We start from the raw sequence: 19,661 nt of genomic DNA, 5'->3' as shown, positions 1-19,661 counted from the left end.
AAATGTTAAAAACATAGCAGATAAACTTCCAGAGATGGAGAGACTTGCATTTGAAAAGGCCCCTCAAAGGTTGTGCAGGAGTACAAAAAATGCCCACCCTCAGATACATTGTTAAAAAGTTCACAGCAAGTCAGGAGTGGGAAAGGTTAGGCCAGGAGAAGCACTATTTTCCATGATCAACCCTTTGATGCTATTTGATTTTTTTGAAAAACATTAACTGTTTCATGATGATAAACATTAAATTCGAGGTGATGTCATTTATCTTCATATTCATATGTCAACAGTTATAATTATAGGTCAGCATTATAGCTAAACATTTATACTTATGCATCTAAAAAGCTATATATATCTTGAAAACTGAGTATAGGTACGACTAAACCAAATCTCTATTTCATGTACTTTTGAAGTTACGCACTTTGTACTAAAATTTTTAAGCAAGTAGAAATAAAGCTAAGGTCACCATCACGCTACTTGACTTAAGGCCTTGCCAAAACTTGTCAAAGGCGTGCGACCCCTGTCGTGAATATATGACTGGGGAAAACTGCATCTCAACCACCAGAAACATAGCGTGCAGGACTAATAAAAATGCACGTAATTACCTGCTGTGGGATCTGTCACTGCTTGGCTGGTGATGCCAGATGGCGGTTCCTGAAGCTGGTAAGTGGCATTCGTGGACGGCGTCGTTGGGCTGCTGTTGCTACTTGTCATGTAATGTGCCGGGTACGGCGAGCTGTTGTAATACTGTGCATACTGACCCTGGCCAAAGCTGGGATACGATGGATAGTCCTACCAAATCAAACCACACAAGAGCAACCTGTCAGAATACGGCTGCTGCTTAGCGTTTTCAGAACATAACCGTGAATGTGTTTGCACTTCCGTCTTCTCTGACTTCACAAAGGGACACACAAGCACACGCTGACTGAAGTGAGCAGACTTGCAAACCAGTTTTATGTAAGATCAGATTCCCTCTTCATATTTCTATTCCATGATTTCTAGGTAAAATTCAACCAATCTGAGAACCAAACAACTCACCATATAGAACCGCTAAAGAGATTTTTGAAGGAGGAAAAAAAAAAAAAACTATTAGAAGGCTTAAGAAAGGTCTCGCTTATAGTGTAATATAAATGGACCTTTCTTTACCTAAGAAACTCATCTGTTGCATTTCTTTAAATTTCAGAAGTTAAACTGGCTTTGAAAATTACCTGCTGTGAACTGTTAAATCCAGAGGAATTCGTGAGTGAATTATTTCCTGTATATAATCCTGATGATGTTGTAAAACTGCTACCTAAAAAATGAAAAGAAATATGGTTGACTAAGCCATGCCAAGTAATGTGCCTATAGGAAATTATTATTTAGATAAAGCAGGGTTGGAGTTCACTGCAAATGTGTTTGGTTTATCTTTGAAACCAGAATCCATTGCCATGGCTAAAATTTTGTTTTCTTAAAATGGTTGACAATTTTAGTTTCACTATACTACAAATAATTAAAAAGTACAGAGGTTTACATTTCTGAGGACATGAGGAACTCATATAAACTATGGACAAAATTATACATTTGTGCAAAAATATTAGACACTGAGCTTTCCATTTCAATTTGTAAAACACACCAGGATTTTTCATGTCTTTACATTAAATACGCTTATTGTAAAGTAACAGGATCAGATTGAATGATCTTTAAAGTTCCTGCTAGCTCAAAAACTATGATGCTACTTCCAAAAATGCAGAATGCTTTCCAACTTGTACTTGCCATTTGAATGGCCACCGAAAAAGCTGGTTATTTCATTTCACAGAAGAATGAATGGAAGCACTTGACATATTTGATAAAAACAAAGATCAAATAGGAACATGACCAGTGTTTTATGTATTACATGTGCTGTGTAGGCAACATCCTGTTTGTTGAATGTCTCTGTGTCAAAAGATACAGCAGGCGTTGTACAGGATTCAAGCCAAAGAGCAAATCTTGGTCCCCTCCTTCAATGGATTTACTATCTTACTGTTTAACCACGCAAAGTGACAACACACCATTTTCTTCTTGAAGTATAGTTGATTTACAATGTTGTGTTAATTTCTGCTGTACAGCAAAGTGATCCAATTATACATACATATACATTTTTTAATATTCTTTTCCATTATGGTTTATCTCAGGAAATTTAATATAGTTCCCTGTGCTATACAGTAGGACCTTGTTTATCCATTCTATATGTAATAGTTTGCATCTGCTAACCACAAACTCCCATTCCATCCCTCCCCTACCCCCCAACCCCTTGGCAACCACAAGTCTGTTCTCTATGTCTTTGAATCTTTCTGTTTCCTAGATACGTTCATTTCTGTCATGTTTTAGATTCCACATATAAGTGATATCATATAGTATTTGTTTTTCTCTGACTTACTTCACCTAGTATAATAATCTCTAGGTCCATCCATGTTGCTGCAAATGGCATTATTTTGTTATTTTTAAGGCTGAGTAGTATTCCATTGTATATATATACCACATCTTCTTTATCCATTCATCTCTTGATGGACATTTAGGTTGTTTCCATGTCTTGACTATTGTGATAGCACTGCTATGAACATAGGGGTGCATGTACCTTTAATAATACACTATTTTTGATGAACATTTTGGCAAAGATTTTTGAAAAGATCAGGGACTTGCAAACGTGTAAAAAATGGCATTCATACACAACAAAATGGGAATTTAAATAAGACAAGCTATTGGGCTATTTGGTCATGATCAAGACATTTTATGTATCATTTAACCCAGCAATTCTATTGCCAGGCTATCTAAGAAAATATGGATTTATACAATGACGTAGTTAGTAAAGATATTCTTCAGTGTTATTTCTAGTAACAAAACATAGAGAGCATCCCCAAGTTCTTAATAGGTGTTATTTGGAAAATGGAATATTATGAAGCTGTTGAAATAGTATCATAATGACGTTTAAAGACACAGGAAATTTTTTCATACTAATTTGTTAAAATAAAAACTAAAGCAACAAAAATGTTCTTTGTGATCTCATTTGAAATATTTTTAAAGCATAAAGTATTTCCAGAAAGCATAAAAATCTCAGAATCTATGGAGGGGTGCAATCTATGGTCACATAATACTCAGGGAGCCAATGTACATTTTTCAATTTTCCACTCAGAACTGTGTTACTTCTGTAAACAGAAAAACCATTTTTTTAAATTAAAATTTTATGGCAAATAAGCAGTCTAGGCAGTAAGTGCGTGGGCAGTTTAAGGAGGACATCTTCGATGCGAACTGCCTAGTCACAGATGCCTTCAGGTACAATGTGGTAGTTAATATATGCCAATTATTTACGTGCTACTGAACAGTGAAGTACTGGCTAAAGAGTCAGAAAACATAGAGTTTCCAGTTCATTACTTATGAGCTGTTTGGACTCTGGACAAATCACCTAACTGCTCTAAGAAATAATTTCCCTAGCTGTAGAAACTCTATTTCATAGGCTTCTTAAACAGATCAAATGAAGTAATGTTTTGGAAAACATAATGAACAAGCCACAGTGACACACAAATGTTCGGAACCGTTACCGTTCAGTCCAGTGAACGTTTCTAAAATTCTCCACCGTATTTATCTTTTCCCTCTTTTGACTTTCCCAAACTAGATAAATATGACTTAATCTCTTTGCATATCTAAAATTCTTTTCCTACTTATTTATCAAGCATCTACACACTTTGAAAACCCAATCAGAGGATTTGTCATTTTTGGATGTAGGGTATCTTTTTTGGTAGGTTCCAGTACTTTTTTGTTCAGCAGTTAGTTGTGATTCCGGTGTTCTTGTAAGAAGAGGTGACAGCACGTCCTTCTACTCCGCCATCTTGAGCTAATCTCAAGGATTTGTTACTTTTATTAAGAGGGGAAAATATTTCCTAAGATAGTTTTAAATGTAGTTATTACAGGCTCATATTTGAGGTTTCCTCATTTGTAAATTTTAGAACATCGGTTGTTCAAAGTGCCCAGAACACCTATCACAGATAAGCTGCGAGCTCTCACACAACTAATACTTGTTTCACCACAAACGCAGGGGCAACAACAGACAAGCTTTTCATATTAATGATCATTTGCACGTGGCAACCACATACTTATTAAGCAAGTATTAAATGTAGGGCTTGTGGTGATAATTACATGAGGACAGAAGATACAGGCTTGGACCTCTAGGACTTACCAGGTTAACATTAGTTCTGTTTTTTTTCTTTTTAAACACTGGACTTCATGGGCATATGACTCATTCATTATTTGTATATCAGTGAACAATTAACATTAAATCTATATCTATACCTATATATCACAAACGTATAATGAGCATTTAAAAAATTCCTTATAAAAATTCAAATTTATTCTGGGTAAGAGTGTGAATATCAATACTTTTGAAAACTGTATTATGTACATTTTATAGGAAAAATTACTTTGGGTTATGACTTGCTACTTTCGTTTATACTACATATTTTTGAACAATAAATAGTGACCTCAATAGTCCCCATCCACCAAGAAAATGAATTAAGATATAGAAAATATATTTTAAAAATGGACGTTTTTATTCCATAACTTATTCCCTGGAACAAAGTAGAAAAGACCATGGAAGCTATAATGGCACATATAGGCCATTGGGGTCTGACCAAGTAAATCACTGTTCAGTACTCTAAACGGTACCCCAGTGACTCCCCAGACTTCACGCTACTTCGACGGCTGTACGTTAGCTGGAATTCCACATAAGTTATACTCATTTACTGGCTGACTGCAGACTGAGATTCCATTCCATTTCACAGGCAGGAGTTTAACAGCACTCCAGTGGCCTACAAGACTTAATGCGACTTCCACAAGGATCTAACTTACGTCAGGCAGAGATGGACATGCGGGAGAATCAGGCTCAGGCAGTATTAATTTTTAACCCCAGAATCAGATCTGCAGGGCTGCCCCACCCGCCTCCACGGAGGACTTAGGAAAGAGAGCTGATAACTTTTAGTCCAGGCCACCAGCACTGGATTTCTTCAACAGCCTGCTTCCTGGTCTCCTGCCCATCTTCCGGCCCCTACAGCTCATTCTCCACACCAGCAGTAGAATACTTTCTCTAAGGTGCATATCTCATCTTCTCACTCCCTTGTTAAAAAAGTAACTGCCCCCTATTAGCCTCAGGATCAAATTCAAACTCCTTACCAGGGCTTATTTATTAGGCCCTACTTGGTCTGACTGTAGTTTCTCTCTTAGATTTCTTTGATCTCTTCCCAGGAACTCCCAGCCCTCACCCACCCAGATACACATTCCAGCCTCATACAAGGGAAGCAACACGCGGTTCTCTGAAGGTTACTCTTTGCACCTCTCCCTCCCTCCCCACTCCCACTATATCCTGGCTAACTTCTAATCAGCTTCCCAATTCAGCACAGACTAGAAACTCCTTTCCTCAGAAAAACCTTCCCTGACTTATCCTCTTCTCCTCTTTCCTCCTAAGCCTGGGTTACTGAATTTCTGTCTCCTCCTTCTCTGTGATGTTTATATTTTATATATATGACATATATGAACAATAAAAATGGAAAACATGCATTGAATGCTTACTATATGTTAGGAATAAGTTCATCTTTCACATGCTTTATCTATCAAAATAACTCGATACTATAGGGAACCAGAGGGTTAGGTTAGGGTAATATAGCTTCCATGGCATGGAAGTAAAATTAAACATAGCTCCGTCTGGTTTTAGCGTCTATACGATGCTCTCTCATGTCCTCTTACCCTGTTCTCTGTTGCTTTATGGGAAGATCTGAAGTTTACTAAAGTGTTCCCAGGGATCATTCTACAAGGATGAAAACAAACAAACAAAAAACCATAGGAAGCAAACATAGAATCAAAATAGAAGTGACAAGAATAATCATACTTAAAACATATCAAGGGCTTACTCCGAGCCAGGCCAAGCAAATATTTTACATGTTACAACTCACGAGCTCTCACAACCACCCCTCAGGAAGGTACTATTATACCCCATTGTACAGATTAAGAAGCTGCCCAAGATGACAAGCAGTGTGGCAGACCTGGGGTTCAATCCCAGGCCATCTGGCTCCAGGGTTGAAGTTCGCCGTATATTGCCTCTCAAAGTAACAAGGGTTCTTTTTCCTTTAATATATATTTTTTAACCAACATATTCAACATACGGCTAACTATCTGCCACGGAATCACCAGGAGGTGTTTGTTAAATGGCACCAATCTGGGCCCTTCCTCAGACACAGAAATCACCATCTTACTGAGGCAGGAGGGGCAGGATGTGACCTGAAAATCCACAGGGTTACTGAACACCTAAAGTCCCTGATTTCTAGCCACTATGTTTTAGTACCAATTCAACTGGTGTTTCAGCAACTGCTTCAAAAACCCCCGCTAGTATAAGTTTTGTTTTTACACTAAGAAAGTAATCACACTCACCAGGAATTTAAAGAATGGAAGCGTCTCAGGGACTGTTTTGGGTATTTGTGGCCCTTGAGCTGGGCTAAACAAAGCTCATAGGGAGTAAAGGGTCTGATAGCTGATCTGATGCAGATTGCGTGCCAGTATTACCAGGTGAATTTCACCGAAGCTTAGAACACCACAAAGGCAAAATAGCAATGACACTGCTCCTAAGAAAGCGTCCGTGTGTAGCTACTAAACGCACTTCCTACTCTACACAGGCCTGGGAGACGAGGCACATTTGTGTAGAAGGCCACCACGTACCAGACTTAAGCATGTATGCTACAGGGGAGAAAGGGCAGGACATGACCAGGAAAAACAGACCTCCTTCTTCCATTAAGATCCATCCTCTTGACAGTTTCTGTTCGATTCACAAGAGTCTTCACTTACAACGTTAGGTCACAGAATTAGGCTTAGTATTGAGAATTCATTTATCAAAATAATATAGAAGTATTTTCCTTCCTAGATCCAAAAGATTTTACATGAAAAGTCACCTCTAGGTAAAGAGAACAGAAATATTCTATGATAAATTGTTTTACATTTTATGTAACAAATCATGAAAATTCCCCAAAGTAGAAAGAATTCCCATTTCGAATCCATTATTTCTCACTCAAGGAGTTTGGCAGAGATTGGTTCAAATGGAGCTCCAATAACGCCCAATAGTATTCTTGGTAGAGTTTGGAATTAAGTTACCTTCCAAGCAGGGTGGCAGTGGTGATACTTTCTCCCCCACTAGTGAAAAGGAAATCTTATCTGTTTAAATAGTTTACTATTGTGAAAAATCATAGCCATCCTTCTTTTCTGGCATGGAGGGGAGACACTCATTTCCAGACTAGAACACTGGAAAAATCTTTCCTTTCAGAACTTCTCTAGGAGACAAAATTATTTTTCATTCTATTGTCTTCTTTTTAAAGTTGAAAATTTTTATATTCTGAATGGGAAGATTATATAGGTTATACTATGAAGAAAAAAAACCTTTCCAAGTTAGTTCAGTCCACAGCAACTACCGGCTACATCTAATTGGCACACTTACTACTCTAGAGGGTGTTGTGGACCAAAAGAAGCGGGTGTCGTGAGTCTATCCTTTGAGGAAAGTTTAAAAACACACAATCTCATGAAAGTACCACCAAGAAACATTAGCTTGTGTTATGTACATGAGCACCACGAGTTCTGACATGGAGCTGCTCAGTCAATGAAATGAAAACATCTGATTAGACTGAGAAGGACAATACACAGAAAATACACAGAAAATGTCAAGGAGCGTGTTCCTGGTACACAGTGAGTATAAACTATCCAAAGGAGAAGATGTGAGAGTGAAAGGTTTATAGGGAAGTAGGGAAAGAGACTAAAGGTAGGTGACAGAAGTTTCTTGATCATTTAAGAAAAGGATAACAGTTCAGCAAAATGACATTCTTTACCAGAAAAACCCAGGAATCTGAATATTGATCATACCAATATTAGCATATTGGGACGTGGGAAATGTTATGATTCTGATTTTCCTTTTAAGGACTGGAGGAGGTGTTATAAATGTAAAGATATTTTTGTTTATATGACTGGACCTGGAGATGGGGGTGGGTTAGCGTTTGGGGTGGAGAGGTGGGGATGGAGGTGCCCAGGAGAGGAATATGCTCACCAAGCTACTTTCCAAGGCTTGCCTGTCCACAGCTCACTACATGAATTCAGGATGGGGTCCCCGCTATCCTGAAAACTCATCTTATTCATTCTTGCCCCTCTTATTTAATGCTTCTCTCCATCAATCCCCATTTCCCATCCTTCATGATCTGGCTAAGGTCCTATCTTCCCAATAAGCTTTCCCTGACTGTTCTTCTCTGCACTGATTTTACCTTCTGGGAACTCGAGCTCACTAATAATTGATACCATTGTTCTCAGAACAGCCTTCATTGGCCTTGCTTTTATCCTCACCATAAGTTCCTTAAATTCATGTGTTTTACTTATTCACCTGTCTCACATGGACAAGGAGAAACCACGTCTGACTTTGAAGGGTTTCGTGTAGGCTCCAGTAGGAGACAGAACTGGTACTTGAGTTTCAATCCAGGATGGTAATGACAACAGGGTCCAGTGAGAATACGACTGTCATAAAGAAGCAGGTGTAGTAACAAGAGGAAATCTTTCCACAATTGTGTGTGTGAATGTGTGTGTGTGTGTGTGTGTGTGTGTGTGTGTGTGTCTGGTAATGATGGCAGAAGGCTGTTTGGAAGAGCGATTTGAAGGCCCATCTCTCAACTTCCTTATGTGTTTGGCAATGAAAAAGACAGTGGGGAAAGGAAAAATAACCAAATAATAATTGTTTATTTCTCAGATTTTATCTAAAGGACACACACTTTACTGGTTTCTTTTAAACTGGATGATATATGAAGGCCTAGCTTTAAAAATTAGATTATAGGGGCTTCCCTGGGGTCGCAGTGGTTGACAGTCCGCCTGCCGATGCAGGGGACACGGGTTCTTGCCCCGGTCGGGGAAGATCCCACATGCCGCGGAGCGGCTGGGCCCGTGAGCCATGGCTGCTGAGCCTGCACGTCCGGAGCCTGTGCTCCTCAGTGGGAGATGCCACAGCAGTGAGAGGCCCGCGTATCACACACACACACAAAAAATTAGATTATAATCACTACTTTAGATGTAAATTACATGAAGATATTAAATACAGGACTTAGAAGCACCTTCTGGAAGGATTTAAAATATGTCTGAATTTCCGGAAAGAAAATCCAGCAGGGTTTTAAATCAAATAAAATATTACATTAATTAAGCATCATGAATTTTGAACAGCTCATAAAATAGCACTGATCTAGCTCAGATATTGGTATTTCATGGGTACATGAATGAAAATAAGAGCCTTGCTTACAGATGAAAAATCTCAAATTTAGAACGCAATAACATCCTATGATTTTACAGTCCATTTATATTTCAGTATTTCCACATCCATTGTCTCAGGTTATTTCCCACATCAGTATGTGAGGTAGGATCTTTGTCAGAGAGAGAATGGTGATTTCCTGGCCCAAGGACTCTGAGTTAGGGACTGGCCATTATCTCCACTTCCAGGCCACCATTTACCATTCTACCACACAAAACGCACCCTTCAGATGCTCTGATTCAGCGATGTTGAAAGTGAATTATATATTGTAAAAAGTCATATTTTTAATTTAACTTCAATTTTTTATTATTGAAGTAGAGTTGACTTACAATGTTGGGTTAGTTTCTGGTATACAGCAAAGTGATTCACTTACACACATATATATATTCTTTTTCATATTCTTTTCCATTATAGGTTATTACAAGATATGGAATATAGTTTCCTGTGTTATACAGTAGGTCCTTGCTGTTTACCTATTTTATATATAGTAGTTTGTATCTGCTAATCACCTATATGTGGAATCTAAAATATGATACAAGTGAACTTACTTACAAAACAGAAACAGACTCACAGACATAGAAGACAAATTTATGGTTACCAAAAGGGAAAGGGGTGGGGAGGACAGAAAAGTGGTATTAATTTTTCGCTGGACAAACATCACAGACACACAAAGGGTAGAGACAAGGGCATCTGAGAAATTTCGTAAATAATGATCTCATTTCTAAAAGACTTCTTCATTGTAACTCTTTTGAGGCTGGTACATAATTTTAAAAGTAAATTATATAGTCATCCAAGGATAGTGATCAGAAATATTGGCTTTCTTCTTGTCACCATCAGGGGTTGCTATAGGGAAAAGGTGGTGGTCTCGTCAACCAACCGTAACAAACAAGAAACAGTCTTGCTAGAAGACCCTGTGTGGCCACCCAGTTCTATAGATGCTAAGCGATTGTAGTTTAAAAATAAACCAACCCCTCCAAACCTTTATTAATAAATCCTTACTACTGTTTCATAGTGAAGAAGAACCCAGCCTATGTTGATTTATAACATGATTTAAAATATCAAGTCAAAGTTTTGTGTGTGACTTAACCTGGAGAACACTGCCCAGCTATAACTTAAAAAAAAAAAAAAAAAAAAGGGTAACATGTAGGTCAAAGGTCTACTGAACAGAGAACAAGGACTCACATTAAAACCCAGAATCCCAGCCAACATAAGAATGCTGGAACCTGCTGGGGCCTGTCTGTATTTCCCATGTTTTAGAGCATTTTCTAGCACTTACTCGGCAAGCAGGATGCTATCCGTCCCTCGTGTATTTTCACAGAAGTCCATTTGCTTTCCTTCCCTGGCCTCTTTGCCATGGGCTATGTCCATCATCGGGCACAATCTATGTGGCAGAAGTCAGTGGAGCTCCCTGCGGAAAAGCTTCTGAAGGCCAGATGGGCTCTTTAAAACCAAAGTTTTCCCCTTTTCTTACAAGAAGGCTTTTAAATGACCAAGTTTTCCTTTTTATCTCAGTAATAGTTTTTTCTATTTCAAAGACAATTTGTAACTAGGGTAATAAAGACTACAAAACCTTGTTATTTATCTTTCTTCATCTATTTCTCTATATTTTACTAAAAACCAATTCATACCGACAATAATTTGGGTATTGATCTCTGATTAATTATCGCTATTACTGGATTTCAAAAGATCTCCATACAATTTTCAACACTTGTCATTTGAAATAACAAAAGATGCCAAAAGAACTGAAACAAAATATTACTGTTAAAAAATCAACTTAAGCCAAAAAAAAATTCTAGAATGCAAAAAATGCCACAAACTAAAATATAAATGTGAGTAGAATGGCAAAGCAATTAAGAGAAATTGTGAACATCGGTGCAAGCTGCAATAGCTTTTCTCCAATTGTAACTCTCATCTGTCATTTTATGCCAGAAAGTGCACATCTCGAAGGCTTTATCAGAGCAGATTATTAAAAAGGCTTAATAAATATTTTCTTAAAACCATATATTTGAAGTTAGGAAAAATACCATTTCTATAGATAATGAAAAAACTTTAACAGTACATTTTGGTAAGCAGTTTTGAGGTTCTAAAAAACTAATAAACTGAAAGACTTCAACTATATATTTGAAAAGCTATAGACAGGCAGACCAACGGAAGTCGGGGTGTTTGTCCTTATTAGATTATTATTGGACGGTTCCCGCTTCATAACGAGCCCCAGATCGGCGAGGTGCAGAGAACTGTGGAGCTGTCACCCTTCAGCGTCCCATTAACAAACCCCTGTCCTTGTTTTTTGTCTCTCCTCACTGGTTGGAACTCCAATCTCTCTAACAGAGCAAACAACATTATATACAAAGACGGAGTTAGAATTCGTGTGATTTTCTCCTCTAAAAGAGAGCAATAAAACCGAAAGGAAAATAAACCAAGCGGGGTTTCCAGAGCCCTGTGGGTTTCGGGCATGCGCATCTGTGTAGTCCCTCCCATCTATCGTGGCAAATCCTGACACCTTCTTGCTGCAGAATGACAGGAATGTCCCCACCTCACTGCTTCTCTGGGGCACTAAAACACTCAGAAAGGCATTCCACACAACCACCGCGATTCTGTGATGTCTCCATCCAGCTCCCCCTACTAGTGTGAACACAGGGGAAGACTGCTTTGAACAAACTACGATAATAAAGTAACGAAGGATTTTACGATGCTAAATTCCAAATTCGTTTCCCCAAATGAAGAGAACTAGAGTTCTTATGAATCTTAACTTCCAACTGCTATTGTGAAACAGACCTCTCCACTCCCAGCAAACCATTTGTATATTTCAGACATACTACCAAATAAAATGAAAATATGAGAAGAGATGGTCACCCCCTGCAACTGTCGATCAATAGAACTAAGTTATTAGGGAAACCTGGGTTTGCCTCAAAGCTGAAGCTTAACCAGTTAAGAGACCAGACTTAACCTGAATTACTTTTCGTGTGAAAATTGTTTGCACTTCCTTATCTCAAACAGATTGCTAAACAAAATGTCATTTTCTTCCTATGACTCAGCCTCAAAATTTTGAACAGTTTCTTGTTTTCTGTGGTTGATGGTACTCTTAAGTCTATAGTGTACAGGACGGGGGCGGGGGGTGGGTAAATGAATGAATGGGGATGCCAGCAATAGGTCTGGAACTTGTGTTTTTAAGAAATTATAACTAAAAGCTTGATTTCAAGTCAGATGCCTCTTTTACATAAAAGGAGAATAAAATTTGCTTATGACAAGCTTAGCAGATATTCTGTGAAACGGGTCAGTGAATCATAGGCTAAAGCAGTTTCTCCTAAGTTTCTTGCCCTTGGTACATGTACGCACGCACGTGTGCACACACACAGACATACACATAAACTCACACGCCCCCCCCTTCATTCCTGTTGTCAGTGCCCTTTGATTGGCAGCATTGAAAACACTATCTACAGGATCTGCACGGTTGACCCAGGGGTCTCCAGGCACCCTCTGTCCGTCCACACTCCCTCATTCAACTCACTCATTTGCATGTTTGTCAATGGCGTGTGAAGAAAAATCTCACACCATCCAAAACTTCTTCCAGAAACACTGAAGCTGACCCTGGGGAGCAGGCAGATGTCAAAAACTACCAGCAAGGATTTCACTTCCTCAGGGTGAACTCTACAGTTGTCCACGAACAGAAACATCTTGTCTTTCTCTGTTAAACTTAAGTTTCTAATCTTTCACTGGATGTACAAAAGAGATCCAATAAAAGCAGAGATAGAATTTTCCAGAATCTTGCAGCAAAGGTAAAAGCAATCAGATTTTCCAGTCCCTGAGGTTTTACTCTGTGGGCTTTTAGTATTAGTGCATTTAAAAACTAGTGCATTTAAAACTCTGATCCTTGTTTGCCTTAAAGCGGCATGCGCCAGATTCACTGAAGCCTGCCACGGACATGAGTGTTGAACATTGGAGCTGGAAGGATCCAGAAGGTTCACCTGGACTAAACGAGGGCACCAAAGCTGGCCTAGTTCACAAGATAAGGCAGTGCCAAAATGCCCACAAATTACCAGTTCGATCTTTTCCTTAAGTGCCATGAAAATGTTAAAACACAGACAGTGCTCGGAAATGAGCTCTCTAAAAAAAGTTTTCTAAGCTTCACGAGCTGGTTTTTTTTTTTTTTACTACTTACATAGCTAGCCGTGTAATGCAGTATCTCAGTTCCCAAAAGAGCAAATCCACCCTTCAGGAAACATACTACAGGCAACTACATTTCGTTGTTTTTGTCGTTTTCTGTAAGTGCCTCCCCTATAGGTGCGGTCATTTAAGCGTATAGAAAACAGGGCAGGGTCTGACAGTTCTAAACCATTCTCCATTTTGATGTATTCATCAGCATTTTCAGATTCTTAACCTTCAAAGCCATTGTTCAGGGTCGTTGCAGGGATGAAATAATATATGTAAGGTAATTAGAAAAGTGCTGGGCATATGATAAGTGCATATGATAAACAGTAGCTGTTTTTTTGTGTTATGGGCAGCAGAGTTTTCCATCTCGATAGAGCATAGCTTGTCACGTTCCCATCTTCCTCCCTAATCTTGGTTTCCGAACTAAATAATTTGGTGTTTACACGGCTATTACCTCCCTTTTCCCCACCAGTTCCTCGCATTCAAGTCGCACTGTGGCTGCAGGGATTCCTGGGGCGTAAGGACCTGGTTGATGCCGCTTTCTTTCCCATCACTGCAGAGCTGAGTTTCTTTCTTTGTCCGTGTGGCCCTTCTGTGTTACCCACTGCTCCTGCTTTCCAGCGCCCACCACCGCTGCTGCCAACACAGCCATTTCTCTCTTCTGATTTTCTTCTTCACGTTCTCGGCTGTTCTCTCTTGTTTCTTCTGTACGTTTGTATCGTGTACACAAAGCCTGACCCTTCTGATAGTGATTCTCCTTCCTTGCCAGCACATGAGTTAGATCTGGCTCTTTCTTTGCTACGCCTGTTTGGTTACTGGGTTCTTGGAGCTCTCTTTGCTGGTTATATATATATACATATATATGTGTACAGACACATATATAATAGTATACATATTAAATTTTTTATATTTATTTCATATAGAGAGAATTTTTTTTCCTCCTGGGGAAGGGGAGAGAAGGAGAATTTAGGTAATGCTTCCTAATCTGGAACTATTTCAGAAGCCTGGATTATGATGATGATGATGATGATGATGATAACAATAATAATAATAATCACCCCTCCCCCACCACTACCACATCACTGCCACAATGAACACAGTAAAGAAAAATAAGCCTTTGAATGCGGACTACGTGCCAGATGTTGGTCAGTGATATACACGGATAATCTCAATGAAACCTCACAATGCTACTGTGGGAACAGATAATATTATCCCCACATTTGAGACGAAGAAATGGAGACATGAGACGTCAAGCCCCATGCTGAAGTCCCACGGAGAGTAAGGGCAGGGCTGTTGCACAGGCAGCCTGACTCTAGAATTTACGCTGTTAGCCACAGTGCAAGATTTCACTGTACCTTTAAGTCCAACCTTCTAAATCTCACAGAACCAAACAGGTGATCATCAAAAATTTTCCTGAAGTGAATCAGCATAACACTCACTGAGTCATCTGGGTTACTAGAATATTCCTTCTAGTATCGTGAAATCCTAACATTATGAAATCTTAGTAACTAAATCTCTGAATAACTCATCATCATACCTTATATTTAAAAGGTATATATTTAAAAGTTCAAAGGATATTGGAGAAAGTACTAGGTAAAACACTCCCAAATCACTAAAAAACATATACTGTCATCCAAGATTCTAAGATCTTTTAACAGATATAAGATTGATACAAGCAAAAATCACTGTTATTCATTAAGGATAATAGAATTTAGAGAATTTTGACAATAATTTCAGACATTATAGAAAGTTTTATATTAAAAAGAAGTATTGAAAAGACAAAGGTCTATAGACTCCCATGACTGGGCACATAAAATCATTTCATCCACTTCATTTTCTACAATGCACTTAATATTTAAGAAATACATATTAATCAGAGTTTACTTATTTATCCACATTTGACCATAGGAGTTTATAGCATATTACATATCATTATCCATCATCAGACTGGCAACTTTCAAGTTAATAGCATATTATTCTTTGGCTTGGTGTGTGAAAGTCATATTTTAGATTATTCTGAAAATGAGTGAGGTGCCGTTATAGAAATATCCCTATGAAATAATACCTCAGTCATGGAAAAAGGGCTCTAAAATCCCACTGGAAAGGCCATTCAACCAGGGGACGCCTAAAAACACAGATAGTTGTAATGCAACATCCCAGATGCAATGAAACCTATAACTAGAAAAGCAATGCTATATTTGGTGCTACACATGTCCTTATTTTTGCTTTAAAATATACTTTTTTCCACCTCCAAATTAACGTTCTTTTCTCCTCTTTCATGTCCACTCTGCTCTCTACACTGACGCTATGCTTACAACTCTGACAGCTAGTTAGTCCTCTTAGGAACTTTCTTGCCACATAAGCTTTGGATCTGCGAGGACAGAAAGATAAAGCTAAGTCAAGGGCAATATTTCTCGAACTCTCTGAGACCCACAGCACGCTTCTCTTCTCCTAATCCTTCCCAGGCTGACAATTTAGCAAAATATAATAGTTATGTATGACTAAAAGAATGAGATGAAAAAAGAAAAGACACAGAGTGCATGTCTGATTTCACCACCATAAGATTTACTACGGACGTACCATGAAAGTTTCTAAACACTTAACTCGCAATTTCTGTACTCAGCCCATTGTGGATGGTACCCAAAGGGCCGCACATGGGCTCAAGCCCAGGAATCACACATGTAGTTACCTCTCCTCTCCGGAAGGCGCTTCACCTGTTTCATTCTGACCTTTAGGATCCACTTCTCCTTAAAGAGACTGGATGCCCAGAGTAGAACGGAACCGACCACAGTGCCAGATTTTTTTCCCCATAACTCTCCTAAGACTCTGCAATTGCATAATGTATTTGTCTGTTTGTCTACTGTCTCTCTCCTTGACACCAATGAAAGATTTACGAGCGAACAGACTTTGCTTGCCTTATGATCCGTTTCATTACCAAAGCCTAAGACTATTCGATTCTTTAATGAAGTCTCATCGATGTTTGTTCTTTCTATCCCTTTACTTAACTGATATTCAGCATGTGGAGAAACATAGCTCTTTTCCAAGAGCAGCTTTCAAGTTTTGGAATCAAGCACATGAGTAATATCCTTCTAACACTAAATGCTATCTGTCATAAGGTAATTTTAATTTTGTAGCCATCAAATATATCAAAACTTTACAATCCACGCCTTTTTATACCAAAGGCAAAACCAAGTATGAAAGGATTAATGAATCTGGTCCCACAAAATTTTAGCTTCCCGTGCAGGAAAAAAAGCTCTTAAAAATGATAAACCGGAAATACATCTATAAAACATTACTAAAGTTTAAGAGACGTAATATAAGAAATAATAAGAAAAGACAAACACCACCATGCAAGAAAAGAAAAACTGGTTTATCAGCTCAATTTTCTAAAAATACACATGAAAACAACAATAAAATCTCGGATCTTCCAAAATGACAATTTTTTTTTAAAGTAAAATATTTAACGTGTTCACGCTAATTCACAGCCCTTCCTTGTGGAAATATATAACAAATCCTTAAAAGAGTTGAAAACAGTTTACCTAGCAATTCCACACTTAAGTTTACTCAAAGGAAATAATTAAGCATGCACTTAAGATATTCGTGGCATTGCTCCAGATGTCCAATAATAGGGGGGTTAGTTAAATAAGATATATTTGTGAAACCATGCAGCCATTAAAATGATGCCATAAAATAGATTTTATTGATGTGAAAAGATGTCTATAACATAGCTGTTACTTAAAAGAGCAGGTTGCTAAGTCTACCAGCGGATGAATGGATAAAGATGTGGTATACACACACACACAATGGAATACTACTCAGCCATAAGAAAAGAAAGAAATTTTGCTATTTGCAGCAACAAGGATGGACTTGGAGGGTATTATGCTAAGTGAAAAATGTCAGACAAAGGTGGACAAATACTGTATCATATCACTTATATGTGGAATCCAAAAAATAAAACAAATTAGTGACTATAACACAAAAGAAACAGACTCACAGATACAGAGAACAAACTAGTGGTTACCAGTGGGGAGAGGAAAGCGGGGAGGGACAAGATAGGGGGAGGGGATTGAGGGGTACAAACTGTTATGTATAAAATAAATGAGCTACAAGTATGTATTATACAACACAGGGAATATAGCCAGTATTTTGTAGTAACTATAAACGAAATATAACCTTTAAAAATTGTGAATCATTATGTTGTACTTCTCTAACTTATGTAATATTGTATATCAACTACACTTCAATAAATAAACAAATAATTTTTTTAAAAATAGCAGGTATTTAAATCTACTATAGCTTGGCACTATTGAAAGGATGCATATCATTCGTTAAACTGATTAGCAGTAAAAACAAAATATTAGGAGAATGTTTAAATTAGGTGAGAACAATTTTCAAGTGTTTTAAACACATCTGCATGATAATAATCTGCTAATTACAGTAATGCCTACTCTTGAAACAGCTCTGACAACTGTAAGCTTTCAGCTGTCATCCATGTGACTTGCACTTACATTATGTTTTGTCTATAGTTTGAAAAATCAGAACCCAGGGATGCGTGGTTGGAAGCAATAGCTTGTAGATGCATTTAGTGGCTGTCAATTTGATCTCCTGGTCTTTGGCAGATCATTTGGTCAACACCTATCACATGCTCTATTTCCAGAGCCGTGATAATGAAAATGAAGAAAACATACCCCTTTGAGACAGGTTGATTGGCGACACCAAGTGCCAGGGTTTTTAGCATGTATCATACTACAACCTCTTACATCCTTGACTTTGCTTTTTTTTTTTTTCACTCTTTTTTTAGTTGATAGAAGCAAAGGCAGAAAACTTCAATGACACAAAGAATTTTAGAGCTTTTTGTAAAAGAACCTGAGTGATCATCCAGTCTAACCCCTGGATGTTATAAATATGGAAATTTAGGCCTGGAGAGCAGGGAAGTAAAGAACCAGACTAGAACCAGGTATCTTGCCTCCAAGCCCAGCCCACTTTCACCATCATCCGCTACTTACACAGAATATCAGGTGCCACTTTAGAAAGCAATTATTGTCCCACAGGATTAATGAAAAGAGCAATGCCAGTGTGTATACAGACCTTGCATCTGGTAGCTGTACGGTGCCTGTCCAGGTTGAGGGGTCCCAAAGCTTGTACCGTAGCTGAGAAATCCTGTCTGTCCAGGTGACTGAGACTGTGACAATCCACCTTCAGTCTTGATGCCTGCCCACAATGCACCTAAATCAGTTAGTGATAGCTTATCTATCTGTTCATTTTCAAAAGCTGGTCCATATACAAAAACACTCCCACAACTATCCAATTACAAACGCTTCCCCCCCGCAGTGTTATCTCAATAACCAAGGCCATAGAGTGAAATACCCTTCACTGTAACTTCAATTAAAAAGAATAAAACCAGGATTATTACAGATTTCAATGCGTATCTGCACTATTCTTTTCTTTTGTTTTCCTGAATTCCATTTTCTATAAAATTTAACTCCAGTGATATCATTTCTATAATTAGTTGTATTGCTTTACAAGAGTTTAAGATCATCTTTACAGTCCAGAAATGGCCATAATTAAACTTGAACATTATTCTAAATGTTGTTGCATTAACATCAGAATCAAAATATTTTTTCTAAAAAGTGATTAATTAGAGTCTCTAGCCTCATAACATTAAAAACATTTTTTTTCTTTACTCTTTCTACCACAAAGCTGATTTTAGTACACATCACAGTTTGAGGTCAGAGGTAGCAATATTGGGCATAGAACTAAGCAACACAGGGGGAAGCCTTCTCCCAGATATCCAGATCCTACAGGCAGTAAGCACAAGAGAAGAAGAAGAAGAACTCAATCCTATAGAACAGCACAGTGCTTTATAAACAGCACAGAGAAATTGACAAGTAGTTCTCCTTCTGTCCCTTATAGTTTCAGGTTTTTATTCAAATATAATTGTTTTAAGTGTAACATAAAGTACACTTTCTTTTCATCACATAATGTAAAAATAGTGTATTTGTGGCCCCGCAACACTTCCCAAAGTGCCAAGCTGACATCCTAATTTCGGGACTTGGGTTTGGCGGTATCGTTGTACAGGGCTCAGCCCTGGATCATAATTAAAGACACTCATGAAAGTTAACAACTGTCCTTAATTCCCACAGAGGGAGGGGATGAAAATTTCTGCCAAGGGAATTCACATTTTGGAATAATTTTACTT

At 38.2% G+C, this 19,661-nt stretch overlaps 1 protein-coding gene across 10 annotated transcripts in view; it reads right to left on the bottom strand.

Moving 5' to 3' along the window:
* EYA1 (EYA transcriptional coactivator and phosphatase 1) overlaps positions 1-19,661 on the bottom strand; it is a 329,500-nt gene that overhangs the window by 95,933 nt on the left and 213,906 nt on the right. For 8 of the 10 annotated variants that reach the window (XM_082674945.1, XM_082674946.1, XM_082674939.1 and 5 more), the window contains 3 exons: positions 18,551-18,688; positions 1,203-1,285; positions 600-786 (listed from right to left, as the gene is read on the bottom strand). In XM_082674945.1, coding sequence (XP_082531071.1) covers positions 600-786; positions 1,203-1,285; positions 18,551-18,688 — 408 coding nt within the window. The remainder of the gene's footprint in view (positions 1-599; positions 787-1,202; positions 1,286-18,550; positions 18,689-19,661) is intronic. The other 2 variants (XM_082674943.1, XM_082674944.1) reach the window with 1 other exon arrangement.

This window comes from Grampus griseus (assembly GCF_964374135.1).
Source record: "Grampus griseus genome assembly, chromosome: 17".
NCBI classification, from domain to species: Eukaryota; Metazoa; Chordata; class Mammalia; order Artiodactyla; family Delphinidae; genus Grampus; species Grampus griseus.
Note: the sequence above shows the minus strand (reverse complement) of the source record. Positions and strands in the feature narration are given on the sequence as shown.